At 43.2% G+C, this 26,431-nt stretch overlaps 1 protein-coding gene and 1 non-coding gene across 2 annotated transcripts; both read right to left on the minus strand.

The window, feature by feature from the left end:
- Nucleotides 1-1,939: 1,939 nt before the first annotated feature.
- Nucleotides 1,940-2,021, minus strand: TRNAS-AGA (transfer RNA serine (anticodon AGA)). Its single transcript has one exon. It is a non-coding gene; the product is annotated as a tRNA-Ser (tRNA).
- A 2,776-nt stretch (nucleotides 2,022-4,797) lies between these two features.
- On the minus strand, nucleotides 4,798-26,286 carry LOC103066695 (uncharacterized). The gene is made up of 19 exons (XM_025170981.2): nucleotides 26,197-26,286; nucleotides 23,733-23,791; nucleotides 23,060-23,152; nucleotides 21,378-21,505; nucleotides 20,668-20,811; nucleotides 19,078-19,152; nucleotides 18,143-18,313; nucleotides 16,543-16,639; nucleotides 15,819-16,042; nucleotides 13,956-14,109; nucleotides 12,812-13,020; nucleotides 11,980-12,097; nucleotides 10,363-10,568; nucleotides 9,159-9,276; nucleotides 8,009-8,178; nucleotides 6,550-6,647; nucleotides 6,319-6,425; nucleotides 5,582-5,647; nucleotides 4,798-4,918 (listed from the first exon to the last, which is right to left on the minus strand). Exons 1-19 carry the CDS (start codon nucleotides 26,217-26,219, stop codon nucleotides 4,812-4,814), a joined length of 2,367 nt encoding a protein of 788 aa, XP_025026749.1. The 5' UTR covers nucleotides 26,220-26,286; the 3' UTR covers nucleotides 4,798-4,811.
- Nucleotides 26,287-26,431: the final 145 nt, after the last annotated feature.

The following is a 26,431-nucleotide window of genomic DNA, read 5'->3' on the forward strand; positions in this document are numbered from 1 at the left end:
GTTTTTTTAGAGCTCTAAAATTAAGTAGATAGAAAAAGTCTGATTTTCGTTTTGGTGTTCTGTTTACCTCACACCAAGTCCCGAACCTGGTAATTAGGGTCAATTGGCTGGATCCAAACAAATCCAGTTCCCATCTACCAAAAGAACATAGAAAAGATGAGAATCAGAAGTATTTTCAGAGGCTTGGCTTGTCCCTCCTGGGTCACAGCAGTAGATAGGAAGTCACAGCAAAGTTAATGAGAGCAGCCTGCTGGATCACACCAAGGCCCATCTTCCTCCAGCATTTTGTCCCTCATAGTGGGGGAACCGATGCCTCGGAACCAGGGCACTCAGAAGCCAGAAGAGATCTGGTGCTTCTGCCAGGGTTTCCCCCAGAACTACTCTTTGAAGAAAATTAAAAATGTGGTTTTTTCATCAGCCTCGGGGACGCCAGGGAGAGCCTGCAAGGTGGCTGTCAATTGATGTTCTCCTGCAGTTTTGGATTTTATATGTTTATTTTATTTCTGTTTGACTGTTTTTAGATTGTTTTGGAGTTTTTAACTGTTATGTTGTACGCCGCCTAGAGTCACATTTTTGTGAGATGGGTGGCTGTATCAATATGCAAAATAAATAAAATACAGCCCCCAGAGGCAGCTCCAAGGCTGATAGCCATCAGTTGCTCTGCCCTATGGAAGTTTACCAAACCTCCTTATAAAGCAGTGTTTCTCAACCTTGGGAACTTTAAGATATGTGGAGTTCAACTCCCAGAATTCTGCTGGCTGGGGAATTCTGGGAGTTGAAGTCCACACATCTTAAAGTTGGCTGATGGGCAGCACAGAAAACCCCTTCTATGTGCCTGTTTCAACTCACCTTCCAAAACTTCACACCCCCCCCGTTTTTAGCTGCCTTTTTTTACTAAACTAAATGTTTTAAGCCACTTCCTTCATATTGTACGTATCTCATTTCTACAGTTATTTTCAGTTTTTTAATCTTGCCTTTCGTCTCACACCTGAAGGCAGCTTTCATAAAGGTCTTCCCTAATTATACCCCCACAACAGCAGCCCCGTGGGGTAGGCTGGGCTGCGGGAAAATGACTGACCCACAGTCAGCCAGACAGCCCTGGGCTCAGGTGGGGATTTGGACCCAGCCAACATCCAAACTGAACAATCCCGGTTGCCTAAGTTCTACTGTCTCATCAACTTTTAAACTACCACCCCAATCTTGCGCCATAAATGCAAGATGCATTTTGCCTTGATTTTGAATTATTGCAAAGGTGGGTAAAAAGATCCTGCGTTGTTTCACTAAAAAAAAAAAAAAAATGCTAATGGCAAATCAGGCGGGTACCCCAATATTGTCTACATTAGCTCTCCCTAAAGTGGTTTCCTCCAGATGCTTTAAAGTCAGTGTTTCTCAAACGTGGCAACTTTAAGATGTGTGGACTTCAACTCCCAGAATTCCCCAGATGGAATTCTTAATAATAATAAGAAATATTATTAAATAAAATAATAAAATAAATTTATTTAATTTAAATTTAATTTAATACATTTATATTAATATAAATTTGTTAATTTATAAAAATTATAATATAAATTATAACAAATTTAATAATTTAATATTTAATTTAGATTTAACAAAATAAATAAAATAGTTAATATAAAAATAATAATGAATAAATAATAATATGAAATAGTTGGAGTCCGCCCATCTTAAAATTGCCACGTTTGAGAAACGCTGACTTTAGGTTATGATTTCAATTGCTGTGAGCTTGCAAGCAAAAAAGAGGGGAGGGGGATGTAATCCCAGAGACCAGGTGGGGACCTGGAGGAGGGTGGTCCACTCTGCTATTTCGGTCACAACTTTTTTCCAGACTGAAGCACCGAGGGCCCAGATGAACTCAACGCCGTGCAAAACATTCACTCAAAGATACCCCATCCCCACTTCTGGAATGCAGCACCTTCCTCGTAGTCGGCAGGATTCGAACCTGCGCGGGGAGACCCCAATGGATTTCTAGTCCATCGCCTTAACCACTCGGCCACGACTACCACACTCTCAGCCGCCCCGCCCCCACCCTTTGTGCTCCCGCAGTAATTTGCCAGATAGGGGACTCCTTCCTTTTTAAAAGGGGCTTCCAGGACAACGGGAGCTGTTGCTTAATCTCATTCACCTACGAGTTCAAGATCGTCCTTTGGGAATATTCAGTTTACGAACCTCGTTACTTGAAGGCAAACGGAAAGAAAGGAAATGGCATGGTTGGTTCTGCTTAGTGCAGACTTCTTTAAAAAAAAACACAGCTGGATCAACAGATCGCTTTGGACAAGGCATCCTGCATGCACGCAGAGCAGTCTAAAATCCATGCAGAATAGAAGGCTCTCTTCCAGCTCATCTCCCCTGATGTTTAAATGCACAGCGTCGGGGCCCTGAACTAGTAGCAACCTCAGGAAGGAAATTTGGGCAAGGCGCAGCTTTGCTGACCTCCTCCCCAGCTGAATTTATCTTTTGCGAGGCAGAGTTTGCTCGGTAGGAGTGCTTTGTTCAACCAGGATTCAAAAACTCCCATGGCAGGGTGATAGCAACAGGGAGTTGCGTGAGGGCTGGGAAGCTAAGCTGGACCAGCCCGGTTACCATTTGGATGGGAGGCTACCAGAGTAAACCTGACTGGGAAATCAAACGAGGTAGTAAAGAACTCATGCGTGCATCGTGGTTTGTGGAATTATTTCCAACCTTTTTACCACCAACAGCACCAATTTGCAGTTGGGAGCACGTGCCTTCAGGGGCACATGGGGAAGTCAATACCAGTTCCACGCTACTGCCTCTGTGTTCCCCAGAGTGTTTTTCTCTGCCGCCCCGCCAAATCTGCCGCTTTCTTGGAAAATGATCCAAACGATGGACAAATGTCTTTCCAAATTCCATTCCGCCAAATGAAGCAACACAACTTGCTGTTTTTGCCCGTTTATGAAGTCACCAGGATAGCATAGCTTAACTCAGAAGAGACTTAAAGGAACCAAGTCCAGCCAGGGGATCCACTGGTCAACAAGGCAAGATGGCGACCGCCACAGTGTGATTGAAGATCCGGCCATTTTTAAGTGTGTCACATATAAAAAAAAACAGGCAGAGCTTTGATTCTACTGTTGGGGTTGCCATGTTCACTTGTTTTGACCAGACCCTGCAGACATTCCTGTCCGGCTTAGGTGGCCACGCCAAGCCAACTACGACAGATCCTGAAAAATAAATCTAACCATCCTGGGACTCAGTAAATACTTGGAAAGGAGGCCATCAGGAAACCCCTGGACAGTAGAATCAATTGGGGATTTGAAAGAGCGTCCTGGGGGCAAGATTTCCCTATGGTTGCCAAGAAAATGAAGGTGTTTTCCCCTTAATGGAATTAAACCAAGGCGAATGAAGCAACCGGAGCAAGTCTGTGGGAGTCAACTAATGCCGTATCCCTTTCAGACTCCATTGTCTGAGAAAGAGAACCGTCATCTTTACAGAAGAGCTGGAACCTGGCTTAAAACCAAAGACCCGTAGCTTGCTGGCACCAGGGATACGCTGCTGAGCCATCTCAGCAGAAATTCCTCCAGTACACAGTGTGAAGCCGCCGCCGCCGCCACCCCCCGCTTTCGTTGGTATCTTCGCGTCACTGCATGAGCAAAAAAAAAAGAATACGTTTGGGTCAAGGCCACGTTACACCATCCCAGTCTCATTCACTGGCTCCGGCTTCCCCCGAATCTCACAAGCCAGGCAGCTCAGACTTTGGCAGCGTGGAAAGGCTGGCGTTAGCGTGAGGACATGGTGTTCTGACCCCTTTCGATGATGACAAATTAGGCAGGGGAGTACAATCTCAGCATATCTGCGCGCGCACATACCTTAGAGCAGTGTTGTCCAAACTTGGCCACTTTAAGATGAGTGGACTTCAATTCCCAGAATTCCCCAGCCAGCCATGCTGGCTGGGGAATTCTGGGAGTTGAAGTCCATTCATCTTAAAGTGGCCAAGTTTGGACAACACTGCCTTAAAGCAAAGGGAGAACCCTAAATACAGTTTTGCCATTTTCTCCCCTAGTTTTTTTATGGGGTTGGGAATTCAGCACAAGCAGCGAGCTGTTTCTGCAGTTTATGTGGGAGCAGAACCAGACCGAGGTACAGATCAACCTGTCCCTGGCTCAGCTGGTGTTTTGCATAAAGCCAAATTGTATAGAATCATGGATTGAAGAAAGTGGAGTATCCAACTGAGGTAGGAAATGCTTTAGGGAATGCTCATCTATGATATATATATATAGGAGGGAGTGGGAGTGGGAGAGAGGGCTGAATTTGTCCTTTTCCTACCCCATCCCCTTTCCTTCCATGCTGTAACTTTTTTAGACTATAAACTACTAGCAAGGCCTTTCAAATTATTATCGTGGGAATTTTTCAGGTTGAGGACAAGAGGGTTGCAGCAGCAGAGAGATTATTGAAATGGATCCTAACCCTAACCTCTATTCTCAGGTTTCTGCACACAAAGCTGATGATGTTCTGACATGAATAAAAATTGTGCAACCGTCACATCCCAACGCAGCCCTTTGCAGGCTGCGCTTGCACAACTTTCTCACCTGGCTACGGAATTAACCCTCTTGCTGCACTACCCTGAATCATAAACTAACCAAACCAGCTGGGTTTGCCCAATACGCTATGCCACCAAAGCTAGCCAAGAATAAAATTAACCAAGTTTATGCAGCTAGGAACTGTTGCGCAAAAGCAGCCATCGAATTGGCACGCCTGTTGGAAACCTTCCTCGGACTTGTTCAATATCCAAATGAAAGATGGAGATAAGACATTCAAGGGTGTGTTTAATTGTTGTTTCAACGGCCGAATAATTGGACAGGCAGAATGGTATCAACCGTTGCTGCTACCCCAGACAGAGCCACACTGAAAGGTAGAAACCAAAGCCATGCCTTCCCCTTTGCATCTGTAAGAAATAAAAGTATAAAATCAGCACTTGGTGGAAGAGAAGCCTCAATCTGCCCACCAGAAACCAAGCACGCTGTCTTGTATCAGATTTTTTCGTCCTATTTTTAGCACTCCCAGGCCTTTCTCACGGCCCATTTTTTTAACTGGAGAAGCCAGAGAAGTCAAGGCTTCATACTTCCAAACAGTAGCTTTTTCCAGAAAAAAATGGAGGGGGGGGGAATGCGTTTTAGAACATCCCTCCTAAATTCCCAGATTATCAATTTGAAGTTGCTTTATCAGCATTAGGGCATATTTCTGAGAACAGCTAGTGCTTTTGGGTAAATGTTTCATTCTATTCCTGAAAGGGCAGGTTTTAAAATAGAGGGAAAAAATGACAGAGGAAAGAATTTGTGGATAAAAGAAGAAACAAGAAAGCAATGATTGTCTAGATTTGGAGGAAGTAAGAGATTATTGATATAGAGGGCGGATATTTTGTGTAGTTTCAGACAAATTTAGCACAGTTGAGCTCCAGGCACAATACAGTCAGAGAAATCTCAGCCGTGTAGCTCCAGTTCTCCGCTATGTCCACCCAGGAAATTTTAGGAATCTTATACTGCACAACTGCAAAGAAGGAAAACCGCGTCACTGAGTTCATTTTTCAGAGAAAGCAACAAAGCCTCACCTGTTGAAGCGCCACCTGCTGGCTGGGAGATGGTCTGTCCATTTGCAGCTCTCTTTCGCTGGTATGCTACAACAGGCAAGCCAGAAAAATGTTGTAGCAAGAAGGGTTTAAAAAACACAGCCACTACCTTGCCTTGCAGTCACCGATGTGAAAAAGGGCCCGGTTTGGACTGCGTAGAAATGGGGTTCGGCATTTAGGGGAGCAAAGGGAGGGGGCCTGGGAACTAAACTTCTCCGGGCCCTTCCCTTCTGGCTCTGCAGATGGCCTGCACTTCATTTCCCAGCATCCCTCATGATTTGCCTCTGTTGGCTGGCTTTCAGTCCAGTAACATCTGGAGAGAACCTCAATCTCCTGGCTCAGGCAGTGCGCTCTGGTTCAGGCAGCCGTGGCTTGGTTAACTGTGGTTTATTCAACAAACCACGATGGGTGGGATCCCCAAAAGGCTAAGGCAAAATGAAAGAAACCACGTACTAGCTTAGCACAGTGTATGAACGCTAACAGAGGTAGCTAGATTGCTTTAAATCTCGGTTAAAACATATTGGAACTGTGTGGCTTCACACTGAGCATGGCTCGTTTCTAAGCCTTTTCTTGGAGGGAGGGGGGAGTTGCGTTACCACACTTTAGGCGTTGTAGCACCACCACCCAGTCCTCTGTCAGCAGCACTGTTGATCAAGCCATGTCAGCCACCTCCAGGAAAGACCTAGTCAAGGATCTCCTGCAGGGCAAGTCATTCTTACCTCTGAGACCAAGGGGGTAGGGTCCGGGGGTCACCCACTCCCTCAGTAATCGCTGGGCCCATGCTCGAAGGGTCTCATTAAGCCGGTAACGGCAGCGCAGAGTCAGTCTAGAGAGCCGAAAGAAAAGCAGCGCCATGAAGCCTTCCTTCACAATATTGTACAATTTGCAACATCCAGCAATTGACTCAGCTGGACCATCTTCCCTTGGGTGAGTCGATTTTAGCTTTTTACCTATACTGAGGATCCCTGGTAATGATAGGATTTGCTTCTGGAATCATCTCCCTCTCGAAGATCACTTCGTTTTCATACACCAAGTAGTTCCCTTCAAACTGAAGGAGGACAGGCAAGAGACAACACAAAACATTTAACTTCACCAGAAGTGTTGGCTGAACATATCTCAGAATGCGCCACCAAGGGGAATCCTGCTTTATGGCATATTCAAATTCTTTTGCAGTAATAAGGAAATCCCATATGGTTGGGTTTGGAGGTCACACAAAAAGCTCCATTGACATAGGACTATTCTAGAATACAGATAGTCCACAACTTACAACCATTTATTTAACGACCATTCAAAGTTACGACAACACTGAAAAAAGCAACTTACAACCAGTCCTCGCACTTACGACTGTCACATTATTCTCACAGTCACACGATCAAAATTCGGGCGCTTGGCAACTGGCACATATTTACGATGGTTGCAGCATCCCAGGGTCATGTGATCACCATTTGCGACATTCCCAGGAGGCTTTTGACAAGCAAAGTCAGTGGGAGAAGCTGGATTTGCCTAACAACTGCGTGATTCACTGGACTGCAGCAAAAAAGGGCACAACTCACTTAATGATTGCATCGCTTAGCAATGGAAGTTTTGGTCCCAATTGTAGTCGTAAGTTGAGGACTACCTGTACATCTTAAATCTTGGGACATTTTCTGACTCAGTGTCACACTTCTGGCCCCATGTCATAATGGTGGGGCCAATTTTCTTCCAGATCAGCAGGGAATAACTTATTTCCACTTTGCCCTGGAGTGGTGGAACTCCATAGATTTTGAAAGGCATGACATTTTCTACTGGCAAGACCCTAGCCTCCTTCTTCCCCCGGACTCGTAATACTAGTATCTCCCAAACGGGAAAATGCTTTGATGGCTCTCATTGAGCACTAAGGTTTTTTTTTTAATTGTCAAGTACTTGAATACATATCTGAAGAAGGATGAGTGAAACTGTACAGTATCGGCACATGCTGCATTTCCAGGATTTAAAGATCAGCTGTCCTGAAAATGTGTGAGGGTTATTTCTAAACTATTTCACAGGGTTTGGAGGGGGATGGAAATAGTGAAAGTGCAGGAGTGCTCCTTGTTGAGATGCAGATCCAGCTGAAAAAGCCAACAACTAAAATTCTGAGATCTTGAAACACTCCCATTTTGAAACCTCATGGAACAAATGTTTATTCTTTGATTAGGTTTATGTTTCATAGGACAATTTTTAATTGTGCCCAGAACCAGTAGAAGAGACTTGCAAATTCCCCAGAATCTAAGTCAGAAGGAAGGCAATGCAGTGTGATGCAGAAGCAGCAGGTCCTCTATGGAATGACTTCTAGTTCTTGGATAAAGAATGACTCCTCTGGGGAACAGCTGCCCCACACTCCACTTCCTCATCAACTTGGGTCCCAACTACATTCAAAAGACTCTTACTTACTTTTCTGGTGGTACCACAGGTGGCCACAGGAAAAGTGAAGAGGGCCTTGGTTTCATCAACTGTTACCGGCCTACAGTTCTTATCCCGTAAATGGGTTCTCCTGGGGTTTAACTCCGGTTTAGTATCCAAGCTGAGTATTGTAGCAGTCATGGTTCCATTGGAAAGGCATACTGCATAATAATAATAATAATGAGGAGGAGGAGGAGGAGGAGGAGACAATTGCAAAAGGCAGCTTCACTTGGAGCATCTTACATCCTGCGACGATCCCTTTAACACCATCAAACAACATCTGCCTATCCCAGGTCCTTGGGAAGGACTTGATAGATGGAGAAAAATGCCAAATCTAGTCTAAACATCTGGCTGTCAGACCAACAATTATAATAATTTAATAACCATAGCCATAAAGGCAGGCAAAAGTGTTGAAGATGATGAAATACAGCTTAACAATAAAGATCTGATAAAGGCAATAGCGCCAGAGGAAGACTACAAATATTTTGGAGTTTTGGAAGCTTCGGATTTATTACAGAATCAAATCAAAGAAAATACTTTTACCAAACATATCAAAGAAGTTCAGAAAAATTTGAAATCAAATCTAAATAGTAGAAACACCATTAAAGCAATGAATACCTGGACAGCCCGTTATTCGATATACAGCAGGATCCTCAACAATCAAGCTTCCAAAATTACAGCAGGGTTGGCCAGCAGTCACGCCTAATCTCCTAAACCAGCAAGCACCACTTCCCAGAATTAAATTAAAATACTGTAATGTTAAAAAGGCTGAAATCTCACAAGACTGTCAGCCTCATGAGCTTTGGCAGTGCCAAAACCCTGCACAAGATCTCACAGGAGCCCCAGATGGGAATTTGGGAGGAGAGAAGGTGTACAAACCATTCCTTGGGGACCTGAGACAGGACTATAAAGAAGAAAGGCCTTGCTAGATGGTTTTACTGAGATGGTGGTTAGCTTCAGTCTTAAAGACACCCAACACCTTGAAAATGAAATGAGAAGTTGCAGTGCCGTTGTGAAAATAGGACATTTCTACTAGCTTTACCTGGGGTTGAAAGACCCGAGCACACCTGCTTAGGCCAAATCCCACTTCTTTCTGATCACTCAATGGATGTTCCAGCCACTGTAATGTATCTTGACTCACCAAGCAGTTTTCCAGTAGGGAAGACACAAGACCTGGAGAAATCCACCATTGCCAGCAGTGTCTTGTTATCCCGCAGGCTGAAATCTAGCCGAGCAGTAACTCCATGGAGAGAGATATCCTGAGCCATTGGGGGAAAGAGAGAGGTTGGAGACGGTTCCATGGCAGCACCCCAACACAGCATGCTAACCTTGGAGGTTGCACCATCTCTTTGCTCCTAAGAACCTTTTGACCAGAACAAATGACAAGAGACAGTTAGAGGGAAAGATCTTCACACCCTTCCCCTCTGTTTCTCATCTAGCCTATAATGAGTTAAATAGCTCTCTGGGTTTAAGACATAGAAAGAACTTTGTGACTTCCTTTTATGCTTCCTTCTCATATAATCAGAAGATTGGAAGAGATCTTCTAGGAGATCTTCTAATCCAACCCCCTGATCTTCAGACCATCCCATCATCATAGGGCTGTCCAACCTTTGCTTTAAAGCCTCCAGTGATAGAGCCCCATAACTCCAGGAGGGAGGTTGTTCCACTGCTTAATAGCTCTCAAGTCAGGAAATTCCTCCTTATTTCAGGTCTGGATCTCCCTCTGTCCTGTCCTACAGAGAATAAATCCATACCCTCTTCCTTGTAACAGCCCTTCAGGTATTGGGTATAGTTTAGGCAGGACTCTTCTATCCTCATGAAAGATTTATTAAGAAATATGTTTAGCTTTTATTTCAAATACAGTGAGGGTCTGTTAGCACTGATAGCTGGCTACAGTCATACTCTCCACCCAAGATAGTATCAGGAGCATTTTATATTTTTAACTGGACTTTACACACATAAGTCACCTTTTAAGCCCCACTTTAGCTCAGGACATGGATATTTCTCAGACTACCTATCTTCAGTAGCTTCTGCCATCCAATAAGCTTGAGCAAAGTAGACTGACACTCCAGGTCTCTTTCCTTGGAGATTATCATCTACAGGATCTAATGAATCAAACCTTCTCTGCTGCAGCCCTCCTTCTTTGGACTAGCTTCCTGCCCAAGATCAAAGCAGCCCCCACAAGAAGCTGCTTAGAGGCCTGCTGGATTGGAGCAAGATATAAGCCCCAGTAAGGAAGTAAGCAAGTAAATCAATAATACACCCAGCATTCCTTCACGCTCCGCTTGTGCTCAGGAGCACTTCCTTTAGCCAGAGTTCCTGCTGAGTTTCTACCTCCAACACACCTCATACACCAAGCCAGTAGCCAAGAATGGCACCAATAGGTAGAAGTAGTTGCCATCATCTTGAACGGTGTAGTTCTGCGACACTGCTAGTTCGTTTGTCAGCTGAAGGCTTCCCACATAAGGAATCCAGTAGCGATCCAAGTTCCCACGGGTCATCACCAAGCCAATCTGTCCTGCTTCGCAGAAGCCCTCAAACACTGGAAGAACTGGACAACAAGAGCAATCAGATCCAAGAAGAAAAACAGAGAGCTTCAGGGTCAGCTTTGCACCTCCTGCTCAATCAGGGTTGCTTTTAAGAGGGTTTGTTGAACAGGGCATGATGGCCTGGTTCCCATAAGATATAAACCAGAATGGGTAATGTTTGATGGCCAGGAGATATACAGTGTTTTGAGGGAGAGGCTGAAGGAGAGTCACAGTGGACAAGGGGATGCTGAAGTATTAAGTGGGGCTCCACGTCACACATGGGGTTACTGCCCCAATTTTTCCTGTTTGCAGGCGAGGTGGAGTTTCCTTGCTTGCTAGTGCCTGTGTCAGACCAATTTTATTCACATCTGGGACTTCAAGAAGCTAGGGTAAGAATTGGAGGGGGAAGTAACAATTACAACAACACCCCTGTGAGATAGGTTGGGCAGAAGGTAACAAATGGCCCAAGGTCACCTAGTGAGTTTCCATGGCTGAGGATAACATTGAATTGACATCTCCCCATTTTACTCCAACACCTTAACCGCCACATCACACTGCATGTCTTTCTGTTGGTATGGCTATTTTCATGAACTTCTAGCTTCAGAAGGGTAGAAGTCCTGATTCAGATCTCCAGTAAATATCCAACAAGATTGGCAGCACAATTACAAGATATTGCAGGGTCACAAAAAAAGGAAAAAGGGGGATTTCGATCTACATGTATTCCTGCGGTTCTAACTTGACCACCATGCCATAGATCAGTTTACAAACCACAGTGGCTAAGCTCATGTATTATTCAAAGCTAAAGACAACTAAACCCATATTATCATTTAGAATCATGTGCAAATCAGCCATAGTATTTATTATACACAATGCATGTCATGGTGGCCATTTTTTTTCTGTAATGCTTATTTAAAAAGCAAGTTATATTCAGTAGAGTCCCACTACAACTTTAATTAAAACCTTGTTCCTGGGAGCATCTTTTCCTATCATTGCTTTGATAAAAACAGAGGAAGCCGCTAATTAAAGGTAAAATAGCCTCACAAAAATTGGAGAACAGCAAACAATATTAGCCGTGCCACACTATTTTTAAATGTAGAGGAGGGACATTACCAGTCTGATCTGGGGAAAAAAGATAAATACTAAATACAACCAATGTCACTAATTTACATTGCAAATATTGAAATATCCTTGGCATCAGGGACTTATTTTAAAAATCAGGTAATTCTATGTTCTGTTTCTCTCTCCCTGCCCTACATGATCCAGAAAGTACAGCATGATAATGTGGGGAAATCAAGGAAGCAGCATTACAATTGGGAAAATCAGAAGTTTCCATTCCAAAGCTACCTGGTCCCACCCATCCTTGGTCAAAAAGACCACCTTGCTGGATGGAGATGACTTGAAGCACTCCGGATCAGTTTGGTCAGGCAGACTCACCAACATCAGGGACTTCGCATTCAATTACTCCAGGATGGGTAAATGACTTGCTCTTCGGGACCAGGAAAAATGTGTATTTGAGATGCAAAGTATATCTCCTGATGTTGCCATACAGATACTACAAGAAGAAAGAGTTCCTTAGTCAAACAGATCCATTGGCGTATAGGGCCCCCCTGCCAGAAGCATTTAGATTCTCAATTTCCTGCTGTTCTCAATCTGTTGTGATTCTCAGAGGAACCATCTTATTGTTGCTGAAGGAGTAACTGTTCATATATTACACTAAGCCAAGCTTCGTTAAATAAATCACCACTGGCTGGGCTGATACATCACAGTAAACAACAGACTGATTTATAACCCACAGTGGGGAGGTTCACTGCTGAAACCAATTGCATTAGGGCTTAGTGTAATAAGCAGATCAGATTCATTTATGTATTAAATTGAACAAATGTACATGCCACTTAGTTCACCTGTAGGTTCCTAGGTTGTTACTTTAGGATGGGAAGGTCACTGTTACACAACACTTTAGTGTCTTCCAGCACGGTTTAGACAACAAACCCCATAATCCCTCAACCTGAATGGCTGGGGATTAGAGAAGCTGTAGTCATACACATCTGCAGGGTGTGACTTTAGGAAACGCTTGCCTAAAAGGAGTCCAAGGAGTATGCTCTATCTTCTACAAAAGGTCAGCGCAACTCAACTCAGCAAGGTTGTTGATATCGACCCATTTGAGCAATAAAAACGAGTAACCTGCCACAATCAATCAAAGCTGCAGACTTTTGCCACTTGGGCAAAAGCTCTCCTTCCCTGAACTTTGCCGTGCAACTTCCCTTACCTTCTGTTCCACCAGAGGATTGGAGAACGGGACCTTGAGAATGAAAACTCGGGTGTTGTTGGGGTTGAGGACTTCCTCCAGGCTGAAGCCATGTTCCTTGAGCTCTGGTGGCATTAACGGTTTGGCGCCTATGGCAATCATAGTCAGTTCCACATCAGGGAGGAAGTTCCCTATGCTGACATCAAAGTAGCCTCTCTCTGGAACCGTGTCTAAAGACAATCAGTGGTTTCAGCTGGAGGGATCTAAGCCTAGGACAATTTTCCAGATGTAGTTGGGATAACAGTATTCTAGAGATCTCCTTCTCCAGCAGTGTCCACAGGGGAAGTCTTAAAAAAAAAAATTAAAAGGGGGCCACCCAATTGAAACAGCACCCTTTTTTGAGAGAAAAAAGGGGTGGGACCCCAGTTGCTGGCTGGAGAATTCTTGGAGTTGAAGTCCACATATCGTAAAGTTGCCAAGTTTGAAAAACACTGATCTAGACTTTCTTGACCTCTCCCCTTTGCAAACACTATTGCTTCTAACAAAACCAGAACAGGTATGTGGCAAGAATCGGCCCCAGAATTCACTTTATAATTCTTTTGCCTTCAAGAAAGGTATACAAGGCAAAGGATATCCCCAAAACTCTCCCAAAAGTTATTTATCAGGTTACTAACTTGAACTATGTCCAGTATTTTGCCTAGATCAGTGTTTCTCAACCTTGGCAACATTATGATGTGTGGACTTCAACTCCCAGAATCCTCCAGCCAGCAACTGAGGCCCCACCCCTTTTTACTCTAAAAAAAGGGTATGGGGAGTTCTGGGAGTTGAAGTCCACACATCATAACGTTGCCAAGGCTGAGAAACACTGGCCTAGACCTTCAACAGGTGAGTTGCATGGCTGAACCTGTCTAGACTCAGAAGCTAAACAGACTGTGGGCCTGTTTAATAATGGGAAAGGTGACCAGCAGAAACACCAAGGTGAGACTGGAAACTGGAAAGGAAAACCAGCACATTGTAAGCAAAAAAAAAAAAAAGGACTCCAAGGTGAACTCAGCCTAAAGATGATTTTACTTTTTGCTATGAGATCTTAAGCCTCTGCCCCAGCCTATGTCTTCCAGCACCTGCTCCCCAGCCTAGGAAAAGCCAGCCATGGGGCAAAGCTTACTGTTGATGAGCACCGGCATCTGAGGGGCAAAGGGTGTGCGGATAGACTTTAAGATGCGGTGACGAGTCCAGTCACTTTCATCTCCTTGCCATCGGCGGTCCAAAAGGAGTTTGATGCTATACGTAGTGCCGTAACGATTGCCGATCACGTCACTCTGGAAAGAAGCAGACCAACGTCATGCGCTCCGAGCCTCCTGCCTGACAGAGGGCCGAGTTGACGGAACAAGCTAATGTGGTTTGGTTCGGCTTTCACATGTTGTGCAAAAGCAGCTATTATGGACTGTAAGCTATGGCAGATGCTCAGCCATTGCACGAGTGTGGCTTATTCATCCAATCATGACTAACCTAATTAAGATTTAGCATGATGTGGGGACCCCATCAAGGTACCCCAATAGCTGGAAATAGGACTGGGAAATAGAGAACTTCTGGATGGTCATTTTCCTGAGTAGCGACAGCCACCTTCAGTATGTGCTCTACCCTGAATTGGACTCAATTGCCTTTCGGCTTCTGGGTCAAACTTCCAGAACTCCACAGCCAGCAACTCATTGAAACCCACACATCTGGAAGATTTCCCAAGTTGGAAAAAAAACTGGCTTATAGCACCCCTTCCCAACTTTATGACTCTGCAGATCCTGCAGAATTCACAGCTATTCTCCTTTCTCTGAACGTATTTGAAGGAGCCTCATGTGGACTTGAACTTCCATGGAGGAAATGTCTAGTTAACTTGAAAACCAGAAGCAGCATCTTCTTGGTATAGGTTTCCCAAAACCTATTGCCCTGTATATAAGGAATTGCTGGAACCTTCTGCTCCTGCTCTCTATCTTTCATTGATCCTTAGTTATCTAGACCTTTCCTCTGTGGATGTGCGGGAAGAATCAGGTTGGTGACGGTGATGATAATGATTAGTCATGAAGACTGAAGGGTCGTGCCTGCTGTGAATTTTGTACAGTTGCAGTTCCAGCATAACTCCAGGTCACCAAGCTGGGAAAACTCCCAATTACCATTTTTGCTCCTTGTTTATGAGATTCCCCTTTGTGAAAAGCCGGATGCACCATGAGGATCTCATTTAGCAAGTCTCTTGTTATGAATTCTGTCACCACTTTTGCTTAGAGCTGGTGATTTGAGATACCACCGAAGAGTTGTCCTTTCTACCATCCAACTTCAGAAGCACCTTCCTTGCAATATATTATTAAAATGAATTACTTCCCATCTTAACATCATTCACAAGATAAAAGTGGTTCAATGAACACAAAATGAAATATCCTTTCAATAATATTGCTACTAAAAATCCCGTTCTCCTAAATAGATGTATTTTACCAACACATGGAACATCTACTCCATATATATTTTCATATTCTTGTTGGAGGGCAATTCCACAATTCAGTGGCCAATGCAGAAAAGACTGCATCAGGCTGTCCCCAGGCAGATTTTTGCCAACACAGCATGATTAGAAGGGCTTCTAACAATAGCCAACTAAACTGGGGGACTGGTTTTGCTTTCATAAGCGCCCTGTCATTTACCAGCAAAACCTTCAACTCAGTGAAGTAGAAAAGCAGCTGCCTGTACATTTCCTTGCTGGTGAAATCTTGTACAGGAAAATACTTCTGTGAATATCTTTGCCACAATACGGAAATGAGGCAATTTCAGTGCATCGCCGTATGATCCACAGTTCATTGGCACAAAAAGTTGGGGCAAGGATACAGAGGTGCCTCCATCCAGGAATGAAACATCCACATTTTTACAGGAAGGAAAAAATAAGAAGCTACAGCTTGAGAAGTCTGATGGCTTGCAAGGCTTTCACAGTGATTTTTTCTCCCCAGAAGATATTCCACCCCCAGGAAAAGGAGCTCTCCCCAGCACTGACCTCAGTGAGTCCTCCAGCAGCCCCAATTGGTACTGTGATGCTGATGAAGTTGGTATCCGTCAGGAAGATGTACCCATTCTGCACAATCGTGGTCCTATCAATTCGGCGCCCATCCACGCCCATCTCAATGGATTCATCTTTGTACTGATGGGGGAATGCCACCAGCGATGGCATGATCCGTGGACTGGGCCAGCGAAAGGTGGTGGCAGTGAAAGTGGGAGGATCTGCAGGGGAAAGAAGCTGAAATTGTATGGTGTTGATAATAAAGAGATCAGCTCTTTTGGGGGCTGGCAGAGATATCTGTAATTTGGGGTACACATTATAGGCACTCTCAGTAAAACCCTGCTGGGAAGATCAAGCTCTTAAAACCTAGCTCTTCTCCTAGATCTTGGATTAGAAGGAGCGATGGACCCTTTGCATGGTATTTGGGTTTATCAGATGGTTGTTGGTTTCTCTGAACTTGGTTCTTTTTAGGGTATCTACATCTTGGTCTTTATTCTCTTATTTTGTAAGCTGCTCAAAGTCAGGAAGGAAGGAAGGAAGGAAGGAAGGAAGGAAGGAAGGAAGGAAGGAAGGAAGGAAGGAAGGAAGGAAGGAAGGAAGGAAGGAAGGAAGGTTGGTTCACCCACGATGCATGATTTAAGGATGGAAAAGAGAAGTACCATGTTTTCATCTGTTAGATATCAAGGGACAGGAAAAAAAAAAAAAACAGCAAGTGACTCACTGACAGGGCACGCAACAGCAGTATCCACCATTAGGATCATCCAGGCCTGTTTGTAGAAAACCATGGCTCGGGCCACCTCCACTTCCAAGCCCTGCACCTACAGTGGAAGGAACAGGCAGGAGACACCATTTATCCTGGTGCTAAAACCTAGCAAGATGGGATCAAGATGAGCCTTTACACCTTAGCTAAAAACTGCAGTCCCAACAGATCTGGATGAGCCAACTGGGACAGAGTGATGCAATTTTTGTGTAATCCACCCAGAGGGCTTTTGGACTGGGGAGTACATCAATTAGTGGAGCAATGGACCTACCTAAAAATTCCAGCATATAGAAAGGCATGATATCAAAAATCACCCATCCTACAATGTGTCCTTTGGCCAAAGGCCTTCCTGAACTGGAAATGCTCCATAGCCTCTCAGAATCGGCATACCCCGAGTCAGGTTATGCTCATTCAATCAGGCTTTCTAACAATTTTGCAATGGGAAGAGAGATGTGCTTTAACAAGTCAGGCCTGGTTAAGATTTCAGGATGTTTGTCCTCCAGGTACTCTAGTCTGCTGATCGGCCATGCTTTATCATGCAATCAAACCTAGAGACCCACACATCTGGAGAGGAAATCATCTCTTAAACCAGTGTTGTCCAAACTTGGCCACTTTAAGATGAGTGGACTTCAAGTCCCAGAATTCCCCAGCCAGCCATGCTGGCTGGGGAATTCTGGGAGTTGAAGTCCACTCATCTTAAAGTGGCCAAGTTTGGACAACACTGTCTTAAACCATTTCAGCTTTGTTCCAGCATCCATCATGCTGCTTGTACACTTGACTACCACGGATGCAAGGCAAAATGGAACAATTTTTGAGATTTCAATATATTGCAACTTGTGGCTCTTCATGGCTAGGACACAAACTCATGGTCAACTGAAACATGGTTTACTGGATTAATCATAGAATACTCTGAACCCTAAACTAACCACTTCAAGTTCATGCAGCAAATGAACCAGCCACACCTTAGCCTTATATGTTCTGAGATCCAAACCAGAGTCAGTTTTAGAGTCTCTCAAGGTGTGTTGTTGTTTAGTCGTTAAGTCGTGTCCGACTCTTCGTGACCCCATGAACCATATTGCGCCAGGCCTTCCTGTCCTTCACTGCCTCCCTGAGTTTGCTCAGTTTCATGCTCATTGCTTCAGTGATGCTATCTAACCATCTCATCCTCTGCCGTCCTCTTCTCCTTTTAACTTCAATCTTTCCCAGCATCAGGGTCTTCTCCAAAGAGATCTCTCTTCGCATTAGGTGACCAAAGTATCTGAGCTTTAGCTTCATTATCGATCCTTCCAATGAGCAATCAGGGTTGATTTCCTTTAAGATTGACTGGTTTGACCTCCTAGCAGTCCAGGGGACTCTTAATAGTCTTCTCCAGCACCACAGTTCAAAGGCATCAATTCTTCGGCGCTCAGCCTTCTTTATGGTCCAGCTCTCACAGCCATAGGCTCTTCAAAACAATCCCCAGCTTCTATCTCAGCTCCCTTTCTGGTGGCACCAGACCTTAAGCCTCTGAATCTTAATTCAGCACTAGAGTCAGTAAATGATGGACCTTCCCCTCACTTACCATAGTCACCTCCGTTTGCTGGGTGCTATAAGGGCTGCGGAAGAGAACACGAGTGGCTGTAGTATTAAAGCCATAGCCCAAGGCGTGGGCCTGGGTGGCCATCATGTCCTGCAGGGAGTCATTTTGGAAATGGAAGATCACTTGCCAGACTTGGTTCATAGCCCCCTGGGCCTGCAAGATGAGAAAAAGAAGGAAGGGCACCTTCAGATATCCAGTCCCTGCTTGAGGCTTACATTTATGAAGAAAAGGTGTTTTTAGGTATCAATGAAATTGCAGTATTTGTAGAATTGTGTTACATGCAAAATTTATTGAATGCAAGGCTTGTTCTGTTGAGATAAGAAGAATTAACTGTGTGCTACAGATTCTTTTAGGAGATGCAGGCTTTTATTAAGAGTCCTGCCAGTAAGTTGTATAAAAACCCTCCTTCATGGATCAGTGAAGCCACCAGCACAGAAGCTGTGGAGCCTAAGGCTACAGACAGAATCTGCTGCCCAAAACCTTGAACTGCCAGAAGCAAAGATGCCTCCTTCTCACCCATATACAGCTGCATCTAATCCTAAAGCCAGAATCCTAATACAAGCCCGTGGTTCTATTTCTCCAGGCCAAAGAAAAAAAAATGAGATCAGAGATGCCACCTTCCCTAAATTAAGCATCCTTAACATGTATAAACTCCAGCTCCCCAAATTTCCCAGCCGTTGAGGCCATTGTTGAGGATTCTGGGAATTGAAGTTCACACACTGGAGGATTTTAGCATTTACTGGCTGATGGGGGCATTATCCTAACCAAGGGAGAGATGGTTCTGGACCCAAATATAATTTCATAGCATTGGAGAATGCTCAGTTATACCAATTACACAAAAGAAGAGCACCAAGCTTCCCCTTCCAATTGCCCCAACATTAATCCAACTTGGTACCCACTGCAACCAGCATCCTTACCACAGGCCACGCTGCAATCCAATCTTCGTTCAAGGCCTCACTTGTTATTCCTGGGACTGCCCGCCGGACAGAAACCTGGAGTGGATGCAACGTTAGCAGCTGAACACCCACCTCTCCACCTACATCCATATTCTGCTTCCCCATTTAATTTAGTGGCTTCCCAACAGAGGTGGTTCTGTTCTGCAAGGATTGCTGAATAGGAATCTCTTCTAGATTGAAATTTGTCTCCCCAAGTGTAGTTCCCCTGCACAAAAGCACTCTCCCAACTTGGTGCTGGACGTTGCAGTCTGCAGCTTTCAACATTCTGGAGCCTGTATGCTCAAAATATAGCAGTATCGACCAATAGGAAGGCTTAAACCTAGTTCCCGTATTGTATTAAGCCAGGGTTTCTTTTTCGTTAAACATTTACTTCTGTACCGCTTCCATAAGATCCTCTCTCAATATGGATCACCATGAAATTGATAGACAGTAATTAATCTAAGGTAACATTTCTTAAATGTGTGATCTGAGGACCCACAGAGGTCCTCCAAGACCCTCTCAGGGGGTCTGTAAAATTAAAATTATGTGCCAGATAGTGAAGATATTTGCAAACATTTATAACAATGTTACTCTCGTTATTTTGTATTTGTTAAAAAATATAGGGTTTTTTTCATGAAAAATATTTTATTTATGTTAATATGTAATGGATTTAATATTATTTTTGCATGATTCAATAAATATTCTACAAATGTGTCAGGCTTAATTTTTAATACCGTAAATATTAATATAACCCATACAAACAAAAGCTCTTTTGGGTTCCTCCATAATTTTTAAAAGTGGGAAGGGATCCTGAGAACAAAACGTTTAAGAAACACTGATCTAAGGCATTTATTAAAGAATCAGGAATGGCTCACCTACTCATTCAGGGAAGACATGGGTGAAGACAGAAGTCTTTTAGGTTCTCAAAGACCTCTTCGTAGATCCCTCACAAATATTTGGGGGAAGGGGCAGAGGCCACAATCCAGAAAGCAGGTGCCACCACAGAGAAAGAATCTTTTGGCTGGGTTTGCACAACATGCACAACCATGGATTACAAATTACAATAGCTAGTTTCACACAAGGTGCTGATGTGTAACACTACTCATCTCTTTCTCTCCTTGCCTTTTTCATCTACAAGAACATTTCCCCACTGGGTGCCCCAGCTGGCCATGCAACTGAGAATGCAGTTTGAACACATCTGGAAAGCCCCAGGTTGGGTGAAACTCTTCTTGAAGGACTTCCAAGACAGTTTAGTCTTTAAAAAAAAAATCTCAGCATGCAAAAAAATGGAAGCCTACAAGGCTACAAAGCATTACATGAAATAGAAGGCAATTTAGGGTCCTCAAAGGGCTGATACGCTGTAAAGGTTGGTGGGAGCAGATACTCCATTATGTCTTCTGCACTATTACCATATCTTCTGTCTTTTTTCAGTATCTATGCAAAGATGCTAGACTTTTTAAAAAGAGCATGCTCAAACAGTTTGCAAATTCAACTGATTTAATCCAAGTGAAGAGAGATTCCACTCTGCTACATAGAATTCCATCAATATGCTTGTGTTCTTATTTTACCCACCTCCATGTAATTTTCCTCACATACAATCTCACGAGGACTCCATGGGACATCAAGGGGACAATTCATGGACACTTCATAAGCAGTAGTTAGGTTATCAAGGCTGGTTACTTCCACCTGGAGCTGGAGGCTGAAATCCTGGTCAAACTGGGCAGGGGAAGTTAAAGAGTATACTCGGTGAAAAAAATGTCTCAATTGGGTTGAAGAACCTGGCTTTGGAAGGAACCTTAGGCCTGGAGATCTGGATCCATCATTCTTTTTTACTTGATTCTACCTTAGGATCTTCAGCTCTTGTTAGCTCTAGAACATAGGGAAAAGGAACTTTGCTTTTAGATGCAAGTTTTAGTACTTGGATGAGGGACCACAAGGGAATCCAAAAGCTTAAGGCTGGATTGGGGATTAAAAAAGACACCTCAGAAGGAGACAATGAGAAACTAGCTCTCTAACGCTGCCCCGAAACTGCAGAAATGCAATCACCACGAGTCAATCGTGATTTGAGGGCATCTTTACTTTTATTCTTGTTTATAACATGCCTGTAATGGCTTATGGGTTTTTTTTGTGGGGCGGGGGAGGAATCCTTGCTTTTCCCAAAGTCTAAACAAGTCTTTGCTTTCTTGGGGAAGACTTCCATTCTTCCAGCAAAATTTGGGACAACCATCTTTGTTTTCAAACTCTCCAGCCCAGTTTCAAGCAAGGCAGGGCAAAAGTCTTACCACATTGTGGATGGAACAAGCCAGGAACGAGATACGGATCTCCGGGTTTCCATATAGGTCAACCCCATGGGTGAACCCACACTGAGCAGCAATGTGCTCAGTCACAGGGATACGCTGGCCAAGTTCATCTAGGGAAAAGAAGAAACAAGTCCATCATCCAAGCCAGTCAGTAGCATCATTTGCTCTTGTGGTTCCCTGTACCAACACCATTTGTCTTGCAAGAAAAGGAGCCTTCAATCTAAATAAATAAATAAATAAAATTAGCTCCCAGAAAAATCCAGGACCAGAAGTGACCCTACCCATTCAGTCTGAAGGCCTAGGGAGGCCTTGCATCTCTTATCTTGTGAAGTTCCCACGAGGATGAGATTTCAGGCTGTCTCCATGGTTGACCCCATACTCCGGAACAGGCTCCAGCAGAGACACTTTGTGACCCCTCCCACCTTGCATTGTACAAGGCCTTAAAGGCCATTTTAATCCATCATTCCTTTGCTTCTGATCAATTCCAGGTGAACCTTATAGTTAGACTCATCTATTCTGTAGTCTCTTTGGGTTTATTTTCTTCTTTTTATTGCTCCGTATTGTAAACCTCCCAGAATCTTGGCGGACTGGAGGGGAGCTACAAGTATTGTGAAATAAGTAAATTAGGGCCCTGTTTCAACATCCAATCTCCAGCTACATAACTGGAAAAGAAGTGCATTAGAAACTCATTTTACGTAAGCAAGTTCATAATGGGAATGTACGGTTTCCCCCCAACTCTATCTCCTCCTTTAAAATCACTTAAACTTTCCCCAGTCTGCTGGATGGGCTTGATACAATTCTAATGAACATCATTCCAGAACGGGGGTACCCAACCTCTTTAAGACAAGAGGACTACACAGATTTTTGAGATGCTGTAGGCACTTTCAAAAATAGCTGCCATGGTGGTCAAAAGCAAACACAATACTGGAAGGAGACTGTTGAAATTGCTCCTCACAGCCTTTCCACCTCTTCCAACAGCTTCCTATCTCCAGTATTTATTTGGGTTTTCCCCCCTATCTGGGTAGGGAGACAAACTTCCAAGCCAAGCACTGCATTCCAACTTACATCCATTCTCCCCCCCCCCCCATCATGTTTATTTTCTAAAAATGCCTCTGGGGCAGTGCTTCTCAACCTTGGCAACTTTAAGATGACTGGACTTCAACTCCCAGAATTCCCTAGCCAGCCATGATGGCTGGGGAATTCTGGGAGTTGAAGTCCAGTCATCTTAAAGTTCCCAAGGTTGAGAAGCACTGCTCTGGGGTATTTCTAGGGCCAAAATGTATTTTCAGGAAATAAAGGTTATGCTAATAGGAGGTGTTTTACATCCTATGATCTTCCTTTCAAACATAAAAACTAAAAATTAAAAAAATAAAAAATAAAATACGGTAGGATGGAGTATGGTACATGGTAGGTATCAAAGGAGGTGCCTAAAGGCAAACTAGCATTTGAGGCTACACTGAGATTTTAGGACCATAATGAGACAACCCAGAGTTTATTTTAGTTGAGTTCAACTCAGGAACAAGCGTGCATTTTATTTAGTTATTAAATTTATATACCACCCATCTCCCCCTTTGAGCATGTGCTAAATATTTCTGCCACTGAGAAACTAGTCAGCCCTACCTAAACTCTAGCGGACGTGAATCCTTACCAGCCTGTTTACTTACTCAAGACACTGTAACTCCATGAGCTTTCTCCCAATGCAGACTTGTCCAGCCATACCCAAAAGTAGCGGTCCCGACATTCAGTCCGCACAGCCCCTTTCGAGAAAGGGAATAATTTTTCTAATAAAGTTAACAAGACTCTCCCACCCTTTGCAGCTAACAGAAAAGCATTTTCCTATTGTCTCCTTAAACTCAGCTATCCTGTTTGCCCCTGCAAATTCTTGAGATTGGCTTCACATATTGCGTTAAACCATAATAGGGTTCGTTAGGTTTCAGGTTAGCTTGTGCTGTGAGCCAAAGTCACAGGCAGCCCTGCAAAATTTGATTTCTCATTCTCCTGCCCCCAGCTCAGTTTTGTTTTGTTTTGTTTTTTTGGTCTAAGTTATTAGCACATCACTTTGCTATTTTATTACTTTCAGTCTGCACAGAAATTCAATGGCCACTTCTTGCATTTTACTTATATTTTTGCGAGTGATTTCCCCTATCCTAGCCATTTCCACACACATCTTTTTTGCAGCTGAAGGCAGCACTGCCAAATTTAGAAAAGTGAAGTAATAGCCCATCACTGATTTGCAGAAGGCTGGTGCAGAAGATTGAGAAGAGCGAATTGGATCAATTTGTATTAAAACGGAAAACCAGAAGTGTTCTTCACCACCCCTCCAAAACCAATGCTTACCTGTGGGGAAAGGTATAGACACGACCTCCTGGCTCACAAATGTATAGAATAGGATGATACTATTGGAGAAACAAAGGCAAAAAATTAAGTCACTTTTTTAAATTCATGAGATGGAGAGAAGAATGGGGCTACAGAGAAAAGATGAGGTGGAACCATATCCTGCAACACCAGAGAAGAAATTAAGAAATGGAGATACCATCATTTTTGTGTGATCTTCTCTGGCAAAAAGAGAAACCTGAAACTGGAAACACAGATTTCAGAATGGGAGACAGAGGATAAGCTGAACCAGTAAACTACTGTAGGCCTTGGAATATGTTTCAGATGGAATAGAAAGGCAGTCATCTTTGAATATTCAAGGCTATTGAAGAAGAGGCAACAGTTTTGAAATCAAGAGGTGTTGTTAGAGCATCTTTGACCAAACGGCTTGCCTGCCAGATGTTTCAGGATCTGGGGGTCACCATCTTGAAAAATCCATAACATCCATACAAATAATAGCTGGGGACCATTTTGACTGGTTCTATCAACTCAAAGAGTGCCTTAATAAAGCCAACTTTAAAAAATGTGCAAGACTGCAAATTCTCTATTCACCAAAATGCACATACACGTCTATCCTGGGAATCAGGGGGAAAGAAAAAACATTACAAAACAGCCAAACATCTTGGTGTTCTAGGATTGACGTACAAGCCAAACCATGTCCTCATGGACCCAACTGCATTTTCTTAGAAACAAATGGAAATAGTTTACCTTCTTTATGGATATTTTCTGTTTTTGATTTTCCAGTATTAGCCTACAGCCCTGGGATTTTCTAGTGATTTCCCATCCAGGTAAAAACCTTCCTTAGTTTTTCAAGATCACCCAGGTCACCTTAATGCTGGCAATTCAGATATCTTTTGCATAACCTCTCAGTCCTGCTCCCCATGGAAGTAAGGCTTATTGTCCAGTGAACATGCATAACATAGTAACAAAAGGAAAAGTTTCTTTTTCTGGTTCACAAAGAAAATAAATATTGTTTGGGATTAGTTCTGCGGATTTTTTTCTGCAATGTGAGTACAGTATTTACTTCATAGCTTCTAGATTTAGTCAGCTCAAAGAAAGAATAAAAGAGTTACCATAATCTGCATGATCTGAAAGCTAATTTTACACAGTAAACTAGTTAAATGACAATCATGTGCTATATTTTCTTCCTGACAAGAGAAAAAAGTGGTCTCGAGGTTTCTATAAGTGAGAGCTGCATATGCATCAATGATGTATTTATTCTGATTTTACTTTTCCACCCATAGATTTCAAAGCAACAAAGCTCCTTTTCATTTATCCTCAAGGCAGCTTTGTAGAATTGGTTAAAAGATTAACCTGTCACCTCTCAATCAGGATCTTAAATTTGGAGTTCCATAGGTGCTATATCAGAATTTCTGTCAACCCTGTTGATTTATGGATTTGCATATGGGAAGAAGAGATATCTGTAACATTATAGGGGGTGAAGCATTAAGTTTGTTTACCCCTGTGATGAAGATAAGTCACTTCCTTAAATATTTTTCTTTTACCTTTTTCTTTTTCTTTCCTTGCACTTTTTGCTCTTTCTATCTCTGAGTTTAGTTTGTATTTGCTTTTACTTGTCATCAAAATCTTTAATAAAAATTACTAAAGAAAAAAAAATTATCAACCCTTATCCACAAGCTAGGTATGATGGGAATCATTATCTAATGCCCTCCAAGACTCCTGGGTTTGGGGAACACTACAATACATTCGCAGTATTTCTCTAACACGGATCTTTTGGTAACAAGCTTACATAGGAGCTACATGATGGAGATGTCCGTGCTCACAGTTGAGGTGAAATCCCCAATTAAATGATTATGGAGCAAGCCTGTGTTGGCTACTAAGGAAGAGCAAAAAATGGGAAAATTTATACCTTAGAGAAGAGGAAAGACTTCACACTGTTCCACTTTGTTACAAAACTTAACCCTGAATTGACAACAGCTGTGTTCACCGGACCCCCTGAACCCCAAAGTAGCCAAAGATATTTTAGCCTGAAGGCTTTGAAAACTCAGCCTATAGTCAGTTTGTGGTGCTGGGTGTCCTGTGAACCAGGACACTGGCTTAGAAGAACACAGTTCAGCTGGGGAACATATTTCACAACTCTATAAATAGTTCACACATTTGTGCCACCTTAAAAAAAAAAAACTCTGTTCAAACAGCAGTTCTATGTTTCAGGTTTCTCTAAACAAAGCATAACTTGATTAATCTTTCAGGAGATTATATTCCATACACCCCTCTCTCCAAATTCCAAACATTCATGTCCAGTTTTTAATCACACCCCAAGGCCATTTCCTCAGCCTTCCTAATTTAAAAAAACTTCACATTTAGGATCACTCTGAGTTTTTCTAATGTTTTAAAGCAAAAGACAAACACTTTCTCAAACAAACATCCCTTCTCCACCCCTCAAATGAGAAGAAAATCAGTCACATACCCTACAGACACAAGAGAATGCATATCGGGGAGAAAAAGCTGTTTCTTTACAGCACCCTGCTAATATTAGCTTCTTTCAGTAAGAGACAATCACACAACTTCTCACAAGCACTCACAAACTCTAATTTATATAGGTTTCTGTAATAATAGTTCCACCTGCTCCCAGTCACGGCCATCAGATTGGTTGAAATGCTGTGGGGGTGTACTACACTTTGTTTTATCTTAATTCTGTGCTT

Source organism: Python bivittatus, unplaced genomic scaffold (genome assembly GCF_059951505.1).
Source record: "Python bivittatus isolate LINGU-HERP-01145 unplaced genomic scaffold, Pbiv_v1 ctg000430_np1212, whole genome shotgun sequence".
NCBI lineage: Eukaryota > Metazoa > Chordata > Lepidosauria > Squamata > Pythonidae > Python > Python bivittatus.